Source organism: Schistocerca gregaria, chromosome 2 (assembly GCF_023897955.1).
Source record: "Schistocerca gregaria isolate iqSchGreg1 chromosome 2, iqSchGreg1.2, whole genome shotgun sequence".
In the NCBI taxonomy this organism is placed as follows: domain Eukaryota; kingdom Metazoa; phylum Arthropoda; class Insecta; order Orthoptera; family Acrididae; genus Schistocerca; species Schistocerca gregaria.
In genome coordinates, this window is record NC_064921.1 from 39,541,460 (window position 1) to 39,566,318 (window position 24,859).

General features: G+C 41.2%; 1 protein-coding gene across 2 annotated transcripts in view; it reads right to left on the reverse strand.

Annotated features, from left to right (window-relative positions):
- LOC126336278 (phospholipid-transporting ATPase ABCA3) overlaps positions 1–24,859 on the reverse strand; it is a 639,220-nt gene that overhangs the window by 158,923 nt on the left and 455,438 nt on the right. For both annotated transcript variants that reach the window (XM_049999794.1, XM_049999793.1), the window contains exon 24: positions 21,206–21,409. In XM_049999794.1, coding sequence (XP_049855751.1) covers positions 21,206–21,409 — 204 coding nt within the window. The remainder of the gene's footprint in view (positions 1–21,205; positions 21,410–24,859) is intronic.

Consider the following 24,859-nt stretch of genomic DNA (forward strand, 5'->3'; position numbering starts at 1 on the left):
GTCTCGCTGTTTCCGGAATCCATGTTGATTCCTACAGAGTAGATGCTGGGTTTCCAGAATTAACATGATATGCGAGCAAAAAACATGTTCTAAAATTCTACAACAGACTGATGTCAGAGATATAGGTCTATAGTTTTGCACTTCTGCTTGACGACCCTTCTTGAAAACTGGAACTACCTGTGCTCTTTCCCAATCATTTTTACCTTCCTTTCCTCTAGAGACTTGCGGTGTACAGTTGTTAGAAGGGGGGCAAGTTCTTTCGCATACTCTGTGTAGAATCAAATTGGTATCACATCAGGTCCATTGGACTTTCCTCTGTTGAGTGATTTCAGTTGCTTTTCTATACCTTGGACACTTATTTCAATGTCAGCCAGTTTTTCGTTCATGCAAGGGTTTAGAGAAGGAACTGCATTGTGGTCTTCCTCTGTGAAACAGCTTTGGGAAAAGGTGTTTAGTACTTCAGCTTTACGTGTGTCATCCTCTGTTTCAATGCCATTATAATCCCATCTGGATATGTTGTTTCAATCCACTCACTGATTTAACATAAGACCAGAACTTCCGAGGATTTTCTGTCAAGTAGGTACATAGAATTTTACTTTTGAGTTCACTGAATGCTTCATGCATAGCCCTCTTTACGCTAACTTTGACATCGTTTAGCTTCTGTTTGTCTGGGAGGTTTTGGCTGCATTTAAATTTGCAGTGAACCTCTTTGCTTTCACATCAGTTTCTTAACTTTGTTGTTGATCCACGGTGGGTTTTTCCCGTCCCTCACAGGTTTACTCGGCACATACCTGTCTAAAATGCATTTTACGGTTACCTTGAAACACTCAACATTGTCAGTGTCGGAACAGAAATTTTCATTTTGACCTGTTAGGTAGTCTGAAATCTGCCTCCTATTACTCTTGCTAAACAGATAAACCTTCCTCCTTTTTTATATATTCCTATTGACTTCCATATTCAGGGATGCTGCAATGGCCTTATAATCACTGATTCCCTGTTCTGCACTTACAGAGTCAAAAAGTTCAGTTCTGTTTGTCATCAGTAGGTCCAAGATGTTATCTCCACAATTCGGTTCACTGTTTAATTGCTCGAGGTAACTTTCAGATAGTGCACTCAGTATAATGTCACTCGATTCTCTGTCCCTACCACCTATCCTAAACATCTGAGTGTCCCAGTCCATATCTGATAACTTGAAATCTCCGTCTAAGACTATAACATTCTGAGGAAATTTATGTTAAATGTATTCCGCATTTTCTCTCAGTTGTTCTGCCACTAATGCTGCTGAGTTGGGAGGTCAGTAAAAGGAGCCAATTATTAACCTAGCTCAGTTGTTGAGTATAGCCTCCACCCATAACAATTGACAGGAACTATTCACTTCTATTTTACTACTGGATTAAGTACTACTAACAGCGAAAAACATGCCACCACCGGTTACAAACAATCTATCCTTTCTAAATGCCGTCTGTTCCTTTGTAAAAATTTTGGCAGAATTTATCTCTGGCTTCAGCTAGCTTTCCGTACCTATAATTATTTCAGCTTTGGTGCTTTCTATCTGCACTTGAAGTTCCGGTACTTTACCGACGCAGCTTCAACAATACCGATTGCTGCTCGGTCTCCGCATGTCCTGACTTTGCCCAGCACCCTTTGAGGCTGTTGCCCTTTCTGTACTTTCCTAAGGCCATCTTACCTAAAAAAAAACTCCCAGTCCATGTCACACAACCCCTGCTACCCGTGTAGCCGCCTGCTGGGTGTAGTGGACTCCTGACCTATCCGGTGGAACCCCAAACCCCACTACTCTATGGTTCAAGTAGAGGAACCTGCAGCCCACACAGTCACAGAACTGTCGCAGCCTCTGATTCAGACCTTCAACTCGGCTCTGTACCAAAGGTCCGCAGTCAGTATTGTCAACGATGCTGCAGATGGTGCACTCTGGTTTCATCCCGCCTACAAGACTGGCAGACGGGACAGCTTCGTTTCCATCTGTATATGTGCGGATGGATATGTGTGTGTGTGTCAGTGTATACCTGTCCTTTTTTCCCCTTAAGGTAAGTCTTTCCACTCCCGAGATTGGAATGACTTTTTACACTCTCCCTTAAAACCCACATCCTTTCGTCTTTCCCTCTCCTTCCCTCTTTCCTAAAGAAGCAACTGTTGTTTGCGAAAGCTTGTGTTTTGTGCGTATGTTTGTGATTGTTTGTGTGTCTATCGACCTGCCAGCGCTTTTGTTTGGTAAGTCACATCATCTTTGTTTTTAGATATATCAATATGTCATTGAAAATTCAAATTTAAATGTGTTAATTCTTACTCTCTCTTTTTGAATAATATGTTTTATTTGATGACCAGTGCCTCCAGGGTTTTCTACTGAAATGTTTTAGTGTATGAAATGCTACATGTATGAATTTAAAGTTAAATGATGTTGGTGTATATGTAACACCTGTATATAAATTTTTTTCCTTGAAATTATCCAGATTCATATTTAAAAATATTCATCAGTATAATTCCATGGGGGGGGGGGGGGGGGGGGGGGATGTAACGAATCAGGGTTGCCCACTGCTGTCCTGTTTTGGTTTTACATTCCTTCAGTAACTTAGTTAAGCAATGAACTTTTATTTATTTATTTATTTTTTTTTTTTTTCATTTTCACTTCTCAGATTCCAACTACAGATTCTATGGCCTTCAGCCTCATAGTACAAAATTCAGAAATATTTTAAATAAAATCCCCCTAGTAAAATCTATTATTTCAGTACATTCTAATGTCTATTCTGAAAGTAATGATCTAATTAGTTTTATTGGAAATGCATCCTATTAAAAGTTATGAACAATGACGTATATTGTGCAATACATATTAAGTAAAACTCGAGTGAGCTAGTAGATTGAATTCAGCTATGAGACTGCATCCAAAAGAAAGCCTAAATTTTACTGATTCCAGCAAAGTGTTTAAATTAACCTAAAGTCTATTAGTTAAATAGATATTAAGACTTGAAATCTGTAGCCTGTATGACTTTCAGTGCCAATTGTGATCAAACTACTAAATAATTCCGAGATCTGTTTCGATACTTTTGCTACCTTTATTTTTCTACGTAAAATGACTCCAGTCTCAACTTTGTAAGTGCATACATTAAGAATTAAGTAAATTTGAATATGTAAAAATTATTGTTCAAGAGGGCTGCCATGGTTATAAGTCGGGAATTCCCACTGCGGATGCATAAGTTAGTTTCGTGTATTTAAATTGATACAGCTCACCATGCTATTTAAGTAATAAAACTCAATAGTTAACTTCAAAACCAAATAGAAAGGATCATTTTAACCCTGGGAAAGTACAAACTATAATATATTAACAGAAATAGTCAAATATTCAAGCACCCATCTATATAAGGTCCGAGCTGGTCCAGTTCTCAGTTAGTTCTCGGTCAGATTCTCATGGAGCAAAAGTGCGGCAAGTCGGTTAATATTTCCAGTCAGTACCAAAAACGGGTAATTGTGAACACTGTTAAAGAATGGAAGTTTTTGACCTACCTAATGTGACGATTAAGTGTAAGAGGCCTGGTAACATGAATATTGTGTGTGTGAGTGATAACAAATAAATTGCACTGTGGTTTTCATAAATGTTCAACAATGAATATGGTCTTGACTTTTGATTTTAGAAAACTTAATCTAGGATACTGGTTTCTTAATTTCAGAGTGATTTAGGTGAGACAGACACAGCTACTGGGAAGACAATATTGAATAAGCAAATCAAGGTAGTTCAGGAACACTGCACACTATCTACTAGGCAAGGAAATGTTTCACTACACCCGGTTGTGACGTGAACTTAAAGTGGCACTAATACAAGGATACAGCCTGGCACGTTGCATGTGGTGCCCCTTTGGCTGAGGAAATCGAACTTACGAACCTTAAGATTATATTTGGAAGACCAACTTCAACTGAGAGTGAAATCAGTGGCAACAACGGCAGAAGTGAGAACCATGCACGTATAACTACATCCGACGCAGTTTAAAGATAGCCGAAACTGTAGCAGCCAACCAATGCGATGAGTTTGCAGCAGCGGCGGCCATGATGGAAGCAGCAGGCAATCCGTGCAAGCTGGACATAGCTGACCAGGGTCAGTAACAGCAGGCGCCGAATACGAATGGGAGCAGCTTGGCAGATCGTGAGTTTGCAGCAACTGCAGCAGTAGCAGACCATGGACATCATAAACAAGACATCGGCTAACGACCAACGGAGAAGACATGCAGAACTTTAAGGTATCGTACAAGCAATATATATGTATATATTGTAACTTTTGTCAAAATGGAAAGTGAGGGAAACAAAGCAGTAGAGACTGAGCGAGTAGAAAACATTAGTGACATTGTGAGTGGAATGAAAGGGAGTGACACTTTAGGGGGTAGAAAAGTTGAAGTATTAGAATTCACAGACGACAGTGAGTATAGGTCAGAATTAAATTCGACCACAACTGACAGTGAAGTAAGTGGTATTCAGGACGAGGAAATCAAGGCTTTGTCCACTGCAATTAGAGTGAAAGTGGGAACAGAGGGGAGTAATGTTAATGGAAAGGGCTTCAATGAGGAAAAGAACACTGACAGTGGCGCTCAAAGGGCAAAGGCTTCGTCACATGAGAATAATTTACAAGATATGCTCATGCAAATCATGGGGGCTACCGGGAAGACAATATTGAATAAGCAAAGCAAGGTAGGTCGGGAATACTGCGCACTGTCTACTGGGTGAGTGATGTGAACTTTAATTGGCACTAATACAAGGAGTAGCCTGGCACATTACAAGTTGTGTTTCAAAGTAGCAAAAACTAAATCTGCTGTTGAGGAATTGTCACCCAACACCGAAGGTAGGGTGCTGGGAAGGTTAAAAGTCTGTTGCAGAGCAGCTAAAAGTGGGCATTTCAGCAAGATGTGGATGACAGTCATATGTGAGCCACAGTGACACCGAGGTGTGTCCACGCGATGGAGGAGGTAGCCACGTGTTAGCAAAGTATGGCAATGTGGAGCCGGCAGAGAACCACAGAGTTCCTGTGAGGGGCATGCATAGAGGTCTTCCACACATTCATAGACTCTTTAAGGGCACACAGTTTGTTGTGTGTACTGAGATTATGAAATTCCATCTCCCAAAGCTGAAAAACCTAGCAGCGCAATAATGACTGGAGATAAGTTACAGGGGTGCCGATCTCTAGAAGCGGTTTCCGTGTAGCCTGTTTGGCCAGCCTGTCAGCAAGTTCATTTCCTGGAATTACGGCGTGGCCTGGGGTCCACACAAACACCACGGAACTACTGGACCATTCCATGGCATAGACGGACTCCTGGACAGTCACTACCAAAGGATGGCAGGGGTAGCGCTGGTTGATAGCTTGTAGGCTACTCGAGGAGTCAGTAAAGAGAAGAAACAACTCGCCAGGGCATGAGCGAATGCACTCAATGGCAGGAGAAATGGCCGCCAGCTCTGCAGTGAAAACACTGCAGCAATCTGACAAGGAGTGCTGTTCGATAATTCCTCCATGAACATATGTGAAGCCAACACGACCATCAGCCGTCGAGCTGTCAGTGTAAACCACTTCACGATCCCGGTACATGTCTGCAGCTCGTGGTCTCGTGGTATCATACTCGCTTCCTGCGCCCGGAGTCCCGGGTTCGATTCCTGACTTGAGATGACTGGGTGTTGTGTGTCTTTCATCATATTTTCATTCTCATTCATTCGCAAGTCGCCATAGTGGCTTTACAGAACTTGTGGAGTGGCAGCCAAACCGCCCCGTGAGGGGTCTCCCGGCCACCAATGCCATACGCTCATTATTATTATTATTATTATTATTATTATTATTATTATTATTATTATCCTGGTACATCTCAAAAATCGAGAGGAAGTGACAGCAGAGAGCTGCAGAGTTAACTGAGTCTTTAGGACCAAGTGAAAGGTCCAGGCGAAGCTTTGGCCTAGGTGTACACCGTGGAGGTGTACGTGAATGGACCTTGAGTACAGGTAGTAAAGGTGATGACTCCACTTCAGACACAAGAGATCAGACGCGAACCACAATCTTGAGCCTTGACCTGTGCCTCCAATGCAGGAGATGAACTGCTGTGGCTGGGAAAAGGAGATGGTAATTTGGATGCTCAAGAGAACTATGAATGTGTACAACATAACTGACCAGCAGTTGTGCATGCCTAAACTTCAATGGAAGGATGCTGGTCACTCGACTATTCTTAAAAGCTCCTGTTGCCAGTCAAATGCCACAGTGATGCACTGGGTCGAGTAAATGCGATGCTGTGGGCACCGCCGAACCATAAACCAGACTCCCATACTTGAGGCGGAATTGAACAAGGGCTCCGTAGAACTGCAACAGTGTAGAGTAATCTGCACCCCAGTCGGTATCGCTGAGGCAGGAATGAGAGTTAAGGTGCTGTCAGCACTTCCACTTCAGCTAACGAAGATCAGGTGTCGAAAACCAGTCCTAAGGATTGATATGTCTCCATTACAGTGAGTGGGTTGTCATTAAGGTAAAGTTATGGTTCGGGATGAATGGTACAATGCCAACGTAAGTGCATGACACACAACTTTGCAGCTGACAATTGCTGGAAGCCGTGGACTAGAGCCCACGACTGCACCTTGTGGATGGCTCCCTGTAGGCGCCGCTTGGCAATGTTAGTACTGGAGGAGCAGTACAAAATTCAGAAGTCATCTGCATACAGAGAAGGCGAGACTATCAGTCCGACAGCTGCTGATAGACCATTAATGGCCACTAAAAATAGAGATACACTCAATACAGAGCCCTGCGGGACCCATTCTCCTGGATATGGGGGGAACTATGGGAGGCACCACCCTCCCAGGGGACACTGCCTAATAGTACGCACCTTCAGTGCCGGTCGAGAGGGTTTGCATGCTTCGTTGAAGTCGAGAGCTATGCCAGCAGTAGCATAGCTACTGACAGGGTTACCCAAGCAAGATTGGTCTTGACAGAGGAGCCAGACAAAGCGTGTCCAACAACATAGGGCAGGGAAGGCTCTAGAAGTGTAGTGAAGTCAGCTCCCTTAGAGGAGTAAACCTCACACAAATCCTTGTCCTCCATGTTGGGGGTTGGGCACGGGGCTAATAACCCCATACTGTAAAAAAAAGAATGTTACAGAAATTCAACAGAAGCCTCGGAAACTGGGTGGAAAGTATGTATCACGACCCGGCAAAGGAAACGGATAAAGTATCTGACAGTAGCATCGGAATGTGAGGACAATGCTTCAGCATGGCAAAATGAAATAAATAGCCAACGAAATTTTAATATTCAGATATGATATCGTAGGGCTACAGGAACTAAGATGGCAAGGGAATGGACAGATAGATAAACCTGAGTATTCACTGGTATATAGTGGACCAGAAGAAAGAACAGGCCAACTCAGAACAGGGTTTATAATAATTAGGCAAGTTAGGAAAAGCCTTCTAGAATTTGAACCCATAAATGTAAGGATGTGCAGACTGAGACTAAGAGGGAAATTTGGGAATATATCAACAGCTAATGCACATGCACCAGTAGAGGAAAAAGAGGATACAATTAAAGAACAGTTCTATGAAGACTTGGAAAAAGTATGCTGCGCAGTACCTAAATATGACCTGAAGCTAGTAATAAGAGATTTTAATGCAAAACGGGGGAGGAATGAACATCCATATGCAGTTTCTGGAAAACATTCACTACATGAAGAAAACAATGAGAATGGAGACTTACTACGCCGATTCACAGCAAGGAATAATATGGTTATTTAAAGTACCTGCTTTTCACACAAAAGGATCCATTTGGGTACTTGCAGAGGGAATGCTGCAGAGGAAATAATAGACATAAGAAGGAATAGAAGAGTCCAGGCATGGTTTGATGAAGATTGCAGGTCAGCAATAGAAAAAAAGAACAGGGCAAGAACAAAAGTGCTACAGAGAGAAACAAGAAATAATGTGGAACAATATAGAGAATCGAGGAGAAGAGCTAACAGACTGTGCAAGAGGAAGAAAAGAGAGAGGAATAAGAAGAAATTTCATAAACTAGAAGAATTAAAGGAACAGAGTGAAATAAGAAAGTTCTATCATGCTACAGGCAAAATGAGGAATAGATTCCAACCAAAATCAATGGCCTGTTCCAGTGAAGATGATAAGGGAGGAAGAACAGATAGTGGGAAGAAGGTCAGAGTATTTCAAAGATACACTAAGCACCTGCCTAGAAGATGAAGAGACAGCCACACAGGAGGAAAGAGTGGCCCTCAAAGTAGACAATGAAACCTATGAGGCAAGAAAGCAAACACTACAAGATGTCTCCCAGGCTGTGCACAAGTCAAAAAACAATTGAGTCCCTGCAGAAGACAGCATAATTGCTGAATTAATAAAAAATGGTGGTGAGGCTGTAATAAAGGAACTGCACACATTAATATTGGAAATATGGGAAACAGAAACGATGCCAGATAATTGGAATAATAATCCCCATTTATAAGAAAGGGGCAGAACAGCATATGAAAACTATAGAGGTTAAACACTCCTGAGCACAGCTTATAAGATCTCCACAAATATATTAAACGAATGGATACAGAAGAGTGCAAAAGGCATACTAGGGGAATATCAGTGTGGCTCTCAACCAGACAGAGGAACAACTGATCAAATATTTGTGATAAGACAAATGACGGAAAAATTCTATGAATATGATGTAGATCTTCATTTCCTATTCATTGACTTCAAACAAGCCTTTGACAGCATAAATTGCCAAGAACTATACAGAGTACTGAAAAAAGTTGGTATATGTGCTAAACTAATAAGACTAATCAAAATGACAATGACAGAGACAAGAGCAAAAGTAAGGGTCCTTAGCAAAATAAGTGAAAGCTTTGACTTTAATAAAGGTGCGAAGCAAGGTGATAGTCTCTCCACTGTCCTATTCAATATAGCCCTCCATAGTGCAGTAAATAAAATCAACAAAAGAGGCACCATATTTATGAAAACTAGTCACATATGTACATAGGCTGATGACATTGCTATAGTAGGAAGAAATGCCAATATACTCCAAGAAACACACCAGGCAACGGAAAAAGAAGCCTTAAAAATTGGCATCATAGTAAATGAAAACAAAACAAAATACACGGTAATGTCACAATCTGAGACCAGAAGAACCCCTAAAAACCTAAACATCAATGGGAAATGCTTCAAAGGAGTGTGCTTTTGCAACTACTTGGGAGCCCCAATAACAAATGGTAACAGTATTGGAAAGGCTATCGTATGAAGCAAAAAATACAAGCAGGAAACAGAGCTTACTTTGCAAATATGCAACTTTTCAAAAATAGCCTTGTTACAAGAAAAACAAAACTGCTTATATATAATTCCCTAGTCTGCCCAGTTATCACATACGGGTCAGAGGTATGGACGTTGACAGAACACAAGAAAAATGCACTAAGAACCATTGAGCAGAAAATACTACACAAAATATATGGGCCAATAATGGACGAATAAGGCTGGAGAATAAGCTACAATGCCGAATTACAAGAGTTAATACAAGGCAGGAACATAGTAAACTTTGTTAAATCACAGCGAATACGATGACTAGGACACTGGAGAGAATGACAGAGGAATTCTAAAGAAAATGATGAAGGGTATGATCCAGTGAGCTAGGTGAACAGGAAGATCTAGAAGAAGATGGATCGACAAGGTAATAATGGATCTCACCAGTATGGGAGTCTGGGGGTGGAAAAGAGCAGCAAATAACCGAGAAGTATGGAGGAAGATTGTTGAAGAAGCCAAGGCTCACCAAAGGCTTGTAGTGCTACTGAAGAAGAAGAAGAAGAAGAAGAAGAAGAAGAAGATGGGAGGCACCAACTTGGACATGGGAAAGTATGGAGTGATAGAAAATTTTGGATAAAAATCGGGACCGGGCACTGGAGACCCCACTCATATAATGTGACAAGGATATCATGTCGCCAGGTCATGTTGTAAGCTTTTCGTAAATCAAAAAAGATGGCAACTAGGTGTTGGGATCTGGAAAAGGCTGATTGAGGGAAACTAGATTATCGATGGTAGAGAGCCTGGTGGAAACTGCCCTGACATGGAGCCAGTAGGCGACGTGACTGCAGGACTCAACACAACCACCAAATTACCATACATTCTAGCAGCTTACAAGGAAAGTCAGTGAGGCTGATGGGTCGATAGCTACCCATAACAAGCGGGTTTTTACCAGGTCTGCTCTCCTGTCATTGCAATGGATAGATGGCATCGCACCAGATCCGGTTGAAGATGACGAGGAGATGTTGCTTGTAGTCAGATGAGAGATGTTTAATCATCCGATTGTGGATCTGATCTGGCCCAGGAGCTGTGTTGGGGCAATGTGCAATGATGCTTAGGAGCTCCGTCTCTGTAAATGGAACATTATAGGGTTCACTGTGACATTCAGTGAACGAAATGGCATTCCTTTCCATCTGCTGTTTTAGGGTGGGAAATGCTGGAGGATAATTCTCTGACACGGAGGCTCGAGCATAGTGCTCAGCAAAGTACTCAGTAATTGTGTTTGTGTCGGTAGATAAGATGCCATTGATGTTAATGCCAGTAACACATGCTGGGGTCTGGTACCCACAAACACGTCTGATCTTCATCCAGACTTGGGAAGGTGACATATGGCACCCATTGGTCAAGACGTACCTTTCCCAAAATGCTTGTTTCCATCTTTTTATAAGCTGCCAAATACAGGCATGGAGCCATTTAAAAGCTATTACATGCTCTAGGGAAGGGTGCCACTTATGCCACTATAGAGCTTGACAATGCTCTTTAATGGCCACAGGTATTTCCGACGACCACCAAGGTATTGACTTTCACTGGGGGCACCCTAAAGAAGAAGGAATCATGTTTTCTGCCACAAAAACGAGTATTCCAGTGACCTGCTCAACTACCACATCGATGGTACCATGTGGGGAGATTCAACAGTAGCAACAGAGATTAAAGCTTCCAAGTCTGCCTCGTTTAAAGCCCGTCTTGGTAGACGTCCAGGAGAAAGGTGCTGGGGGAGCGACAGGATGATGGGAAAATGGTCACTATCACAAAAGTCAACGTGGGCTCTCCAGTGGGCAGATGGGAGAAGTCCTGGGCTGAAGAGGGATAAATCAATGACCGAGTAAGTGCCATGAGCCACACCGAAATGTGTGTGGGCCCCAGTATTTAAGAGGCAGAGGTCGAGTTGAGACAGGAAAGTTTTGACATCTCTACCTTGCCCAGGAAGCACAGTGCTGCCTCACAAGGGGTTATGGGCGTTAAATCTCCCCAAAGTAGGAAAGGCTTAGGGAGTTGATGAATCAGTGCAGCTAATGTGTTCACGGGTACTACACCATCTGGAGGAAGATATAAATTGCAGACATTTATTTCCTGCATCATCCTTTTCCTGACAGTCACAGCTTCAAGAGGGGTTTGAAGGTGCACTGAGTTCAGGACATAGACACAAACTCCTTCTGACACACTATTATGGTCGCTACAGTTCTTGTAATATCCCCTATAGCCACAAAGTGCAGGGGTTCACATTGCTGACAACCAGGTTTCCTGGAGGGCTATGCAGAAAGCAGGTGTAAAGATTAACGATTGCCATAGCTCAGCCAGGTGGTGGAAAATACTGCAGCAATTCCACTGGAGGATGGCATTATCCTGAGGCTGGGAAGGCACGAAGCATGCAAGGAGGCAGGTTACGCCTCAGGGTCATCTGCTACCACCGATTGAGTATTTGTATTAATTCCTATTGTGGATGAGGCATCAGTGAGATTCAGGTCCTGAGGGGACGCTGAGATCTCTGCCTCATCTGCAGGTGCAGAACTGGTAGGGAGTGGTGGTGTTGGCACCACCAGAGGATCCTTTTCTTAGCAGACTTCTTTGCTTGCTTGCCCTCTTGCTCCCAAAGCAGGTACTTTGGAAGCAATGGAAGGGGATCTTCCCCCTACCACCAAGGGGGCAGATGTATTCTGGAGGCCTGGAGGGCCAACTGTTGTGTGGTGTGGCTAGTACTTGTCATGGAGATGGTAATGTGGCTGCAGCGTATGTGGACGTCAACCAATTGGGGTGTAATTGTTTAAATTTACGTTCAGCCTCTTGCTGAGTCAACCGGTCCAGTGTGTTGTACTCCACGATTTTCCACTCCTTTTGGAGTACTGTGCAGTCTGGTGAGCAGGGGGAGTGCTGCTCTCCACAGCTGATAAAAGTGGGAGTAGGCGCACAGGGAGTATCCGGATGCAGTGGACGTCCGAAGTCTCGACATGTGTCGTCGGAAGGGCAGCGGAAGACATGTGCCCAAATTTCCAGCACTTAAAGCATTGCATAGGGGGAGGGATGTACAGTTTAACACAACAGCGGTAAACCATCATCTTGACATTTTCAGGCAATGTATCACACTCAAAGGCCAAGATGAAGGCACTGGCAGCAACCCTGTTGTCTTTGGCTCCCCTGTAAATGCGCTGGATGAAATGAAGACCCCACTGTTCTAGATCGGCACGGAGCTCGTCGTCAGACTGAAAGAGAGATCACGATGGAAAATAATTGCCTAGACAATGTCGAGGCTTTTATGGGGAATGACAGAAACAAGAATATCACCCAACTGGTCACAAGTGAGTGACGCCCGGAACTGGGTTGGGGATGCCGTCTGAATCAAGACTGGACTGCTTCTCATCTTGGACAGTGATGTTACTTCTCCAAACTTATTCTCAAGGTGTTCAACAAAAACTTGAGGCTTCCTAGGTAGAAAGTAGACCCCATCCAGTCTGCTACAGACTAAATACAGAGGCGAATAGGGCTCTCTTCTTTCAGTAGCCCTACATTCCTCCCATGGTGTAGTGAGGGAGGGAAATGATTTAGGGTCACATCTGTCAGCATTGTAATCAATCTTGCCCTTCTTTGAGACTGCTGGCACTGTACGGTCACCAGAAAGAGATCAGTTAGTCCACTTCATTGTGGGTCATCCACCCTGATGCCACCCACTCCAATCAGGGGCTCTCCCACAGATACCACCCAGCCACAGCAAAGGCCATCTGGCATGATGGCTGTTGCCAGAAGTCCTGATGCCCCAGGAAGACAGGCATCTACTCCTCAGCATACATGGGGAGTTTACAGCTCAGGCATCAGCAGTGCAATCCCTGTGTTGTCTGGGGGCTACAACTAAATAGGTACATGATGGCCCCACCACAACAGACTGGCTACCTTGCAGGATGCTGGGTGCACACAAAGCCAATACTGTCATGGGGACAAAAGAGAACAGGAAACAATGGAAGAAGATGACATACCCCGAAAAAGTGTCCTCACCCAAATAGTTGAAGTGCAGGTGGAGATACAAAGCTGTGACAAGAGATTCTAGAAGACCGAATCTAATGGCACTATGGATAACTCACGCACCACGTAAGGTGTCCTGCTCCATATGTCCCAAAATTCTGTAGAACTTGGAAAGTGGCAGGTCAAACCATAAAATGGGACCTGAACTTATAGTGTAGAAAAGTGTGAGACTCCTTTTAGTCACATCTTACAACAGGCAGTGGTAGCTCAGGCCTATTCTAACCCCTGGACCCGCAGGAGGATACAGCTGTGGAGTCAGAGGGTATGGAGGTACAGGTTTTCTGGTTGAAAATCCTCGTAAGACTGCTGTATTGAAGTTTAAGCCTACTGGTGAAAGAATCTGTCTATTACAAATGAAAGCCCGCTTCTTCAGTATATCTCCTTCATATGTACATATGCTCCAACAGAAGATGAAAAGCTGGCAGAGAAGGATATATTCTGTGAGCAACTGGAACAGGAAATAGCAAGGGTGGTGAAGGATGATGTTCAGGTTGTTACGGGGGACTTCAATGCTCAAGTAGGAAGAGAAATTGCATACAGGGAAGCAGCTGGTAAGGAGAGTCTGCATGAAGTTTCTAATGACAATGGTATCAGAGTAATTGATTTTGCCATGGGTAATAACATGATTATTAAAAGCACATGGATGCAAAGGAAGAATATAAGGAAAGTGCTCACTAGATGGGATCATAAAAAAATCAGATTTATGACATACTCATAGATAGATGACATGCTTCAGATGTATTAGAAGTGGAAAGTTGTTGTGGTGCAGAAGGAGACAGCAATCACTATTTGGTAAGAATCAATTACAGACAGAGGATAGTCAGTTACAGACAGACCAAGAAAACTAATGTGCCAATGTTTGATGACACTAAGTTAAGAAATGACGAAAATACAGCACAACAGTATGAAACTATTTTGACAAGTACACTCAATGAAGTCGAAGATTTGGCAGGAGAAGGTATTTAAAAAAGATGGAACACAGTCGAAGGTATAACACAGGAGACAACTGAAACTGTATTGGGTGGAAAGAAGCAATTGACAATCCAGGTCTGGTCTGATGAAGAGTGTAGGAGGAAGACAGAAGATAGGAATGAGGCAAGAAAAAGAATGCTGCAGAGGACAACAAGAATTACCATAGTAGAATATCAGGATGAAAGAAAGGAAGCAGATAAGGAATGTAGGCGGAAAAAGACAGAATTTGAAAAATGGTAGATTGATGATTTAGAAGAGAGAAAGACTGCTCAGAGAAAAAGGAAATTCTATATGTGGGTGAAAGATATAAAGAAAGGAGTCCAACCGAGAGCACTTTTCTGTAAAGATAAGGAGGGAAATCTGATTGGAAAAAAACATCACGTTTTAGACAGATGGGTGGAGTATTTTTGTGAACAATTGAATACAGAATCAGAATATGAAGATAAAGTTGACTCTACTACGGTAGATGAGGTGGAGCAGGAAGCAAACAGAGAAGAAGAGTACCAGGAAACTATACAGGAACCTACACTGGAAGAAGTTAAAGCTAGTATCAAGATTCTTAAAAACAATAAACCCCAGGGAGAAGACAATATTACAACAGAAATGATCAAATATAGTGCAGAAAAACTAATACGGGTTTCGCATGAGATTGTAGTGGAAATATGGCAGAATGAAAATATGCTGGAACAGAGGAATACAGCTATACTATGCCCTATACATTAGAAACATGACAAAGCTGACTGTACAAATTATAGGGGAATGGCACTGTTCTGTATAGTATATAAAGTGGAATACAGCTATACTATGCCCTATACATAAGAAACATGAGAAAGCTAACTGCACAAATCATACAGGGATTGCACTGCTCTGTATAGTATACACAATATTAGGAAAAATCATGGCGGGATGACTCATAATATATGTAGAAGAGTATGTAGGAGACTACCACTGTGGTTTCAGAACTAATAGATCCACTGCAGATCAGATTTTTACCATCAGACAGATCCTTGAAAAATGTTATGAGTACAACATCGATGTCCACCAGCAGATCATTGATTTCAAATAAGCCTATGATAATATCAAAAGGGATCAACTCTGGGAGCCAATGCAAGATGTAGTATCCAACACTCTAAGACTGGTCCAAATGACCTTGAGAAGAACAGTATGTAAATAAAGGTTGAGGGCACTTTATCAATGGCTTTCGAAGTTAATCACAGATTGCGACAGGGTGATGTGCTCTCCACTATTCTTTTTTATGTTGCCTTGGAGAGAGTAATGTGAACAACACAAAGTGATAACACTAGGGAACACTGTTTAATAAAGTGGTGCAGGCTCTCTCATATGCAGAAATCTAGGAAAAGGTATAGTGAAGGAGAAAAATGCATGACTTTGAACAGGAAAGAATTTGAAAGCTGTAGGACTTTAAATATCTTCAGTCACTGGTAACTGAGAATAATGATATGAGAGAAGAAATACGTGCAAGGATTACAGTTGGTAACAGGAGCTACTTCACACTGATTAAAGTATTTAAAGCAAGAAGCCTTATTAGGAATCTGAAGCTGAGAGTGTATCTTACAGTAGTGAGACCTGTGATGATGTATGGTTCAGAGACTTGGACAGTGATGCAAAATGATGAGAAGTTGTTGCAGAATGGCAAAGGGAGATACTTTTGAAAATCGTAGGGCCAGTGAATGATAGGGGTTTTTGGCAAATCAGAACTAATAAGATTAGAGAGTTGTACAACAAATCACATATCATGACAGAAATAAAGTGTAATAGACTATGTTTATTGGGCATGTAGAAAGAATGGTGGAGAGCAGCGCAGTCAAGAAAGTTTCACAGGAAAACCAGATGGACACCTTATGTGGGACAGATCAAGGACCAGATGACTACACAACATGGAGGAGGACCTGAGAAGAATGGAAGATGCAGAGGCAAGGCAGCCACCAGAAAAGAGTTGGTGGAGATTGTCCAGGAGGCCAAGGCCTACATGGGCTGTAGCACCAAACAGTAAATAAGTAAGTAAGTCTCTTATCCTCAACTAATTATGCACAGACACATTTTAGTGAATATAATTCCAGAAATGTATATTCTCTAAAGTGTCTTTTATTCAATATGGACGTGCAGAAGTTTTGTGTGTTTGAATGCTATTGTGACATCTTTTAGCTGACACAATGTCAAAGTTTGGGAAGAGATCGGCTGAATGAGAGTATGAACTGATATGCATTGCTACTACCTATTTGTTTGAAAACTAAGGCCTAGTGACGTGAATCCTATTACAAAAGTATTTCTCAATGGTCCCTGATTATTGTGTTTAATTACAGAGGTCAGATTCATCCCAGGAGAGTGAACTATTAGCAACTATTGCCAGCAGTTTTATCATATTTGTTCCTGCAAGAAGCCATCATTGATTTAAAGCCTAATAAGTCTCATATCTTCTGTGGAATATTAACTATGAGGAATATTTTCAATACAGCATGTGTGTCTAGTGGTGTGGAAAACAAAGAAAAGAAAAATCTGTTACAACTTAATATGTAATCAAACCTCTGGCCTTTCATATAAAAAGTCTATAGGATAAGCACTCAGAGTCATCAGAGCCTAGCACAAATGATTTGATTTGATTTATTTATTCATCCATGTATCATCTCACAATGACAAAGGATTTGTCATCATAATACAATGAAAATAGGTAGTTCAAAATGTACATAAACATAGAAAAAATTAAGCACATTTTTATGATCACAGGGCAGGTGGTTAACTGTGACCTCGTTTAAGGAACCATGCCAGCATTTGCCTGTAATGTTTTAGGATAAGCACAGAAAACATAAATAAGGAAGGCCACATAGAGCAAATTCTATCCTACCAAATAGGATAAACTGCCACATTTGGCTGGTCCCTGCTGTACAATGTTCTTTGATTTACACACAACATGCACCAGGTAATTTATAACATAAAACATCACTGCAGACACTAGGGACAATGGCTATCAACTCCTGGACCATGAAAATGTTTCTGTTCTGTATTAGTAGCTAAGAATGACATATCTTATTTGCAGAAAAGCTTTTGTGTCTCCTTGGAAATGATCTAGAATACTGACAGGACAGCGTTTGCATACTATTTCAAGTAATAATTGGCATAGTCGATATCAGTTCAGGCAGGCTGGGAAAAAATCTTACCTTTGTAGTCTCAGTTGTTATCCTCTGAGATACAGCCCTCCAAAGATGACACTGCTCATACCATTTTGAAGATGTGAATTTTGGAAAAATTTTTAAAATGCTGTGCTCTGGAACAGCTCTAGATATTTTGTTGTTTTTTCTTTATTTGAAAGATAATTGCTTTATGATTACAAAGAAATCCTCCATTTGGACTTATCTGTCAAAGTTGTTTTACTATAGCTTTCTGAACTTTTTTAATAATTTATGGCATTGTTTCCGTCCTTCAGCTGGAAACCTATATCCAGCAGCTGGTCCATGTGGTAGCATAAAGTTCACGACAATTTCATTTAACTCATAACTGGTTCCTATAATCTCTGCAATCCACCAGTCACAGTCATACACACATGCCACAACCATCCCCCTTCTCAGGTTGTAAATCTGAATATTAACCTGCTGTAGGCCAAACGATCAAAATTTCTTCTTTCTTGCTGTTTAAAGTGAGTGCAATATGAGTTCGCCCATCACTTTGAGTCCAAAAATGTGACTTCCAAATGCCTTTCACATGAGTAGTTTGTTTGGACCATTCTTCTTTTTTCTGCTCATGGAATTCTTTGATTTCCTCTTTCGACAAAAGAATGAGGGCTGTGAATGTGTAAGATTTCACTACTCTGATAAAATACTCAGCATTATGATCACAGCTGTATTTGGTCTTGGAAGATTCTGTTTTGTAGGTTGGTGCTTCAGCAGACCTCCTACACCATCACAAGGCCCCTTCCCATTAAAGTAGCACTGTATACCCAGTCACTTAGCACAATCCAAACAGCTGGTAACGATTTTTAAAATGTCTAGGAGCACCATTAAAAAAAATATAATGATCTTCTCTCCTCGTTTGCAGTTGAAGAATTTTGTGCATTGCTGTAAAACATGTGCTGAGTCATGTCCTGTGTCATCACTTATAACTGCAACACTTGTGGTCTTGTTTTGAAAATGTGTCACTCCCGTAAAAATTGAAACCTGGTCATTACTCCATCGATACCCTTGTACTTCTTGTGGGAGAATTACAGACCAGTTCTCAGCAGAATCACAAGAACACACTAAACATAGTTCTTCAGCCTGTACACACCCTTTCACTTCTGCAGTGTGTTGTTGTTGCAGTTTCTTCAGATGTTGGTGTGTTGCTGGTTTCACTGACCATTACCCAAGTTCATCAATGAAACATTTACCTTAATTAGTTTATTTTCCTCCCATGTTGCATATGTAATTATGTAATTTCTGCAGGGTTATCTGCTACGTCTTCCAGGCCAAGTGTCTGTAGAGACATTCCTCCCTTTCCAGGGCAGTCAGACCACATTCTTGAAACAAACAAGACTCTCGCTTTACGTCACAGACTGCTAATGACTCCACACGCCCAACCAAGATGTCATACGTCAAGTGCTCCAGTAAGTTCTTCAAAGTTACTACACAAAGTTCAAAATTCGTACAGGACACATAAGCAGATATCTCTAGGTGGGCATGGAACTACCCGCTTAGGTCATAGTACATAAAATTTTGGCCTTCCAATATATGAAATCGTACAGTTGCTCTTATAAATTGCAAAAGTTTCTTTAATCCTGCGAGTCATGTACCTCTTCACTTTCACAACTTTTTCACCTTCAAATGTTACAGTTATAGTGTCCTGTTTGTTGGCACTCTGGCAAGAACAATCCCATTTATCTTCGAGATAAAATGACTGCACTATTTGAACTTGAGCTGCTTCCACAGTATGATCATACTAGGGATCCTGTCTTCCAAAGACTCCTTTTACAGACCTCACATTTCTTGATTTGTCTGTCATGTACTTTGATACTAATGGAACACAGTTAAAAATTGTTTTCTTTGAAAATGTCTCTGGAATAACAGTTAAAACTTGCACCTTTTCACTGTAGGATACACAATATTCAACAGCTGAATTGATATTTGTGAAAAATTCCTGGAAAGAGGTGCAAGAGTGCTTTGGTTCATTTTCTTTTGAAGATAGAATTTCTACTTTGAAGAGTGTGGTCAGTCTTGCTGTAGTGTATTCATCTATAGCTTTAGTAATTTCTTTGCTCTTTCTTGATGCACAGAGCTTATAACTCAACTTCACTGACCATGGCTTCTTAACAGGACTAGCACCTACCTCTGTAGTTGACTGGTTCAGGATATTTAATTCTTCCTCTATTGATGCAAAATCCGCATCATCTGCACAATGGGAGGCTTTGCCTTGTTCGGATACTATCATTGTTGTTATCCTGTCAAAACATTTAGAACACAAAAAGTCGTCACTGGAAATATCTTCACTTTGAAAGAGAGTCCCAAATGAGAACACTTATTCCCAATCTTAACAAAGTCTCTGTTTTTTTATTATTATTATTGTCTTATATATAACTCCTTTTATGGATATCCAAATAGTCAGCACATTTCACTCTCCTGTGGCCCAAGTCACCAAACATTTCACACAATTATTTTCACAAAACACACTGCATCTGCGTCAACTGGCAAATTCCTCACAAAAACACAGAACTCATTGGATGGTATCAGATTTCTTAGAAGCCTCTTCAGTAAACAAATTAGCATTGAACAACTACAACACAGAAACCTGCAATGAACAATCACAACAAAGAAACTGACAAGAAACTTCAACAAAGTGTAAAAAATATCTGCAATAATGAAAGTGAAAACAAATAACTGCAACAAAGAAAGTGATAAGAAATAACTGCAACAAAGACAATAGAAATAAACATTGAAACAAATAAATTAATAAGAAACAACTTCAGTGAAGACATACATTACCCTTGACAGTTTCAAAAAATTGTTTTTTTAAAATCAAACCTGTCCAACTTGAAAGTGGAAGCTCTCTTTTACAGAGAATATAGTACTACATCACACTAATCAACAGAAAAAAATCTACCTTTTTTGGATTGGCATTTTTGAAAAACAAATTTTTACTATGAATTATAAAAAAAATTTAAAAGGCAACAGCACAAGTACTTTGGCAGATATGTCCAGATGGAGGATACCATTGTAATCATAAAGCAATTATCTTTCAAATAAAGTAGAGCTGTTACAGAAATACAGAATTTTAAAATTTTTTTCCAAAATTTATATCTTAAAAATGGTGTTTGCAATGTCATCTTTGGAGGTCTTTATCTTGGGGCAAGAGTTTTTTTGGAGAAAACAAAAAAATATGCGTTTCTTACTTATTCCTTGATTTTAACATACGCTAAATTCACTAATATCTGGGAATATGAAGGTAACCCTCCTACCGAAAGTGAAACGGATTATGTCACTTTAGATTAGATTACATTAGTACTTGTTCCATGGATCATGAATACGACACTTCTTAATGATGTGGAGTGTGTCAGGATAATAAAAGGTGTCAATACAAGATATTACATTACATCACACTCAATATTTTTAATTAAAGAAAATTTTTTTCCCCATTCCTGCACGTTCTCATCATAGTATGCAAAAATTGTTGTACATCATTCATTTTGAATCCGGCTGCAATTCACCATTGCCAATTTTTGTGGCAAGTGCTTGCACTCCAACCAACCCTCTCACAAAATAATAATAATAGTAATAATAATGATAATGATAATAATAAAGGATCAGCAATCTAAATTATTACCAACAAATCAGGATGAGAAAATTTACATTGTTCATTATTCATTTTGATTTGTGATTAATTTTTTACTGCCAGTATTGATGAATGCTTTTGAAATCCATTAAATAACTGCTTTGTGAGTACTTACCTCTATTCGATTTAGGTTTTCCTTTTGAGTTGAGAAAATAAGCCACTCTTTTGAATGCTCCAAGTTCAATGCAGAACAACAAAGTAAAGAAAATAAAACCACCTCCTATGAGGAAAACAATGTTTCGTGCAATTCCAGGGTATTCCCAACCGTAGATATTTTCTGTCCATTCAATACAGCTAGAAGCTGGACACTGACCAGTATCTGAAAACATATATTTGATAAGATATTCCAATGATATAATTACCCCCATGAAAATCACAATCAATGCCTATCGGATGTAAGACATAGTTACAAAGTGTTTAAGTAAAACATTATATCTAAAAACAAACGTGATGTAACTTACCAAACAAAAGCATTGGTATGTTGATAGAGACCCTAACAAACACAAACACACACACAAAATTCAAGCTTTCGCAACCCACAGTTGCTTCATCAGGAAAGAGGGAAGGAGAGGGAAAGACGAAAGGATGTGGGTTTTAAGGGAGAGGGTAAGGAGTCATTCCAATCCCGGGAGCGGAAAGACTTACCTTAGGGGGAAAAAGGGACAGATATACACTCGTACACATACACATATCCATCCGCACATATACAGACACAAGCAGACATACGTAAAGGCAAAGAGTTTGGGCAGATATGTGAGTCGAGGCGGAAGTACAGAGGCAAAGATTTTGGTGAATGACAGGTGAGGTATGACCGGCGCCAACTTGAAATTAGCAGGGGTTGAGGCCTGGTGGGTAACGGGAAGAGAGGATATATTGAAGGGCAAATTCCCATCTCCGGAGTTCTGATAGGTTGGTGTTAGTGGGAAGTATCCAGATAACTTGGACAGTGTAACACTGTGCCAAGATGTCCTGGCCGAGCACCAAGGCATGGTTAGCCACAGGGTGATCCTCATTACCAACAAACACTGTCTGCCTGTGTCCGTTCATGCGAATGGACAGTTTGTTGCTGGTCATTCCCATATACAAAGCTTCACAGCGTAGGCAGGTCAGTTGGTAAATCGCATCGGTGCTTTCAAACGTGGCTTTGCCTTTTATCGTGTACACTTTCCGTGTTACAGTACAGGAGTAGGTGGCGGTGGGAGGGTGCATGGGACAGGTTTTACACTGGGGGCGGTTAACAGGGTAGGAGCCAGAGGGTAGGGAAGGTGGTTTGGGGATTTCGTAGGGATGAACCGAGAGGTTACGAAGGTTGGGTGGATGGCAGAAAGACACTCTTGGTGCAGTGGGGAGGTTTTCATGAAGGATGGATCTCATTACAGGGCAGGATTGGAAGAAGTCGTATCCCTGCTGGAGAGCCACATTCAGAGTCTGATCCAGTCCCAGAAAGTATCCTGTCACAAGTGGAGCACTTTTGGGGTTCTTCTGTAGGAGGTTCTGGATTTGAGGGGATGAGGAAATGGCTCTGGTTATTTGCTTCTGTACCAGGTCAGAAGGGTAGTTGCGGGATGCAAAAGCTGTTTTCAGGTTGTTGGTGTAATGGTTCAGGGACTCAGGACTGGAGCAGATTCATTTGTCATGAAGACCTAGGCTGTAGGGAAGCGACCATTTGATATGGAATGGGTGGCAGCTGTCATAATGGAGGTACTGTTGCTTGTTGGTGGGTTTGATGTGGACGGATGTGTGACGCTGGCCATTGGACAGATGGAGGTCAATGTCGAGGAAAGTGGCATGGGATTTGGAGTAGGACCAGGTGAATCTGATGGAACCAAAGGAGTTGAGGTTGGAGAGGAAATTCAGGAGTTGTTCTTCACTGTGAATCCAGATCATGAAGATGTCGTCAATAAATCTGTACCAAACTTTGGGTTGGCAGGCCATAAATAGGTTGGTGTACGAGGTGGCCATCCTGGTACCCATGGCTGTTCCCTTTAATTGTTGGTATGTCTGGACTTTGAAAGTTAAGAAGTTGTGATCAGGATGAAGCTGGCTAAGGTGACGAGGAAAGAGGTTATAGGTAGGGTGGCATGTGATCGGCGTGAAAGGAAGTGCTCCATCGCAGCGAGGCCCTGGACGTGCGGAATATTTGTGTATAAGGAAGTGGCATCAATGGTTACAAGGGTGGTTTCTGGGGGTAACAGACTGGGTAAGGATTCCAGGCGTTCGAGAAAGTGGTTGGTGTCTTTAATGAAGGATGGGAGACTGCATGTAATGGGTTTAAGGTGTTGATCTACGTAGGCAGAGATACGTTCTGTGGGGGCTTGGTAACCAGCTACAGTAGGGTGTACAGGATGATTGGGTTTGTGAATTTTAGGAAGTAGGTAGAAGGTAGGGGTGTGGGGTGTCATTGGGGTCAGGGGGTTAATGGAGTCAGGTGAAAGGTTTTGTAGGGGGCTTAAGATTCTGAGGATTCCTTGAAGCTCCACATGGACATCAGGAATGTAATTACCTTGGCAAACTTTGTATGTAATGTTGTCTGAAAGCTAACATAGTTACTCAGCCACACACTCCCGATGATCAAGTACCGTGGACATGGAACCCTTGTCCGCCAGAAGAATGACGGATCCAGACATATGTCTGCTTGTGTCTGTATATGTGCAGATGGATATGTGTGTGTGTTCGTGAGTGTATACCTGTCCCTGTTTCCCCCTAAGGTAAGTGTTTCCGCTCCCGGGATTGGAATGACTCCTTACCCTCTCCCTTAAAACCCACATCCTTTCGTCTTTCCCACTCCTTCCCTCTTCCCTGATGAAGCAACCATGAGTTGCGAAATCTTGAAATTTGTGTGTGTGTTTGTGTGTTTTTTATTGTGTCTATCTACCAGTGCTTTCTCGTCTGGTAAGTCACAGCATCTTTATTTTTTAATATATTTTTACCATGTGGAATGTTTCTTTCTATTTTATTCATATCATATGAAAGATAATCCAACCATAAGGACTGAAGTCAATAGTCAATACAGATAGAAACTCCAGATTATAAAAAGCATATAAGCTCACTTGGAATCACTATAATAAGAAATCTATTTCTGTCAATGCGAAACTAAGGCATTACAACACAGTAGTCCTACTGAAAACACTTTTTGCTGCAGAAACTACAGTGATTCATGGTCATACTAAGATCAGAGAGATTGAAAAGCAGGAAAGAAAAACTCAGAGGAAAATATGTGGATCAGTGTTTCAGGAAAGAATTTGGATGAAGAGGCCAACAAGAGAGATTTACAAAGACATAGAAACAATAACAAACACCATTAGAAAGAGGAGGGTGAAATTTTATGGACATATCAGCAGGATGAATAAAAGCAGGCTCACAAGACTAATCTTTGAGATAGTAAACAAGAGCAAAAAGAAGACAAAGTGGATCACTGAAGCAGAAGAAGACATTAAAGAACTTGGGATCACACAAGACAACATAAACAATAGAGAACAGTTTAGAAACATCATACAGAAACACACACTTAAACAAGAACATACAGAGAACAGAGAACAGGAAAAAGATGGTTTTTAATAATATATATATAAATAAATAAAACAGAAAGAAACTTCCACATGGGAAAAATATATTAAAAACAAAGATTCCAAGACTTACCAAGCGGGAAAGCGCCGGCAGACAGGCACATGAACAAAACACACAAACACACACACAGAATTATGAGCTTTCGCAACTGGCAGTTGCTTCGTCAGGAAGGAAGGAAGGAGAGGGAAAAATGAAAGGATGT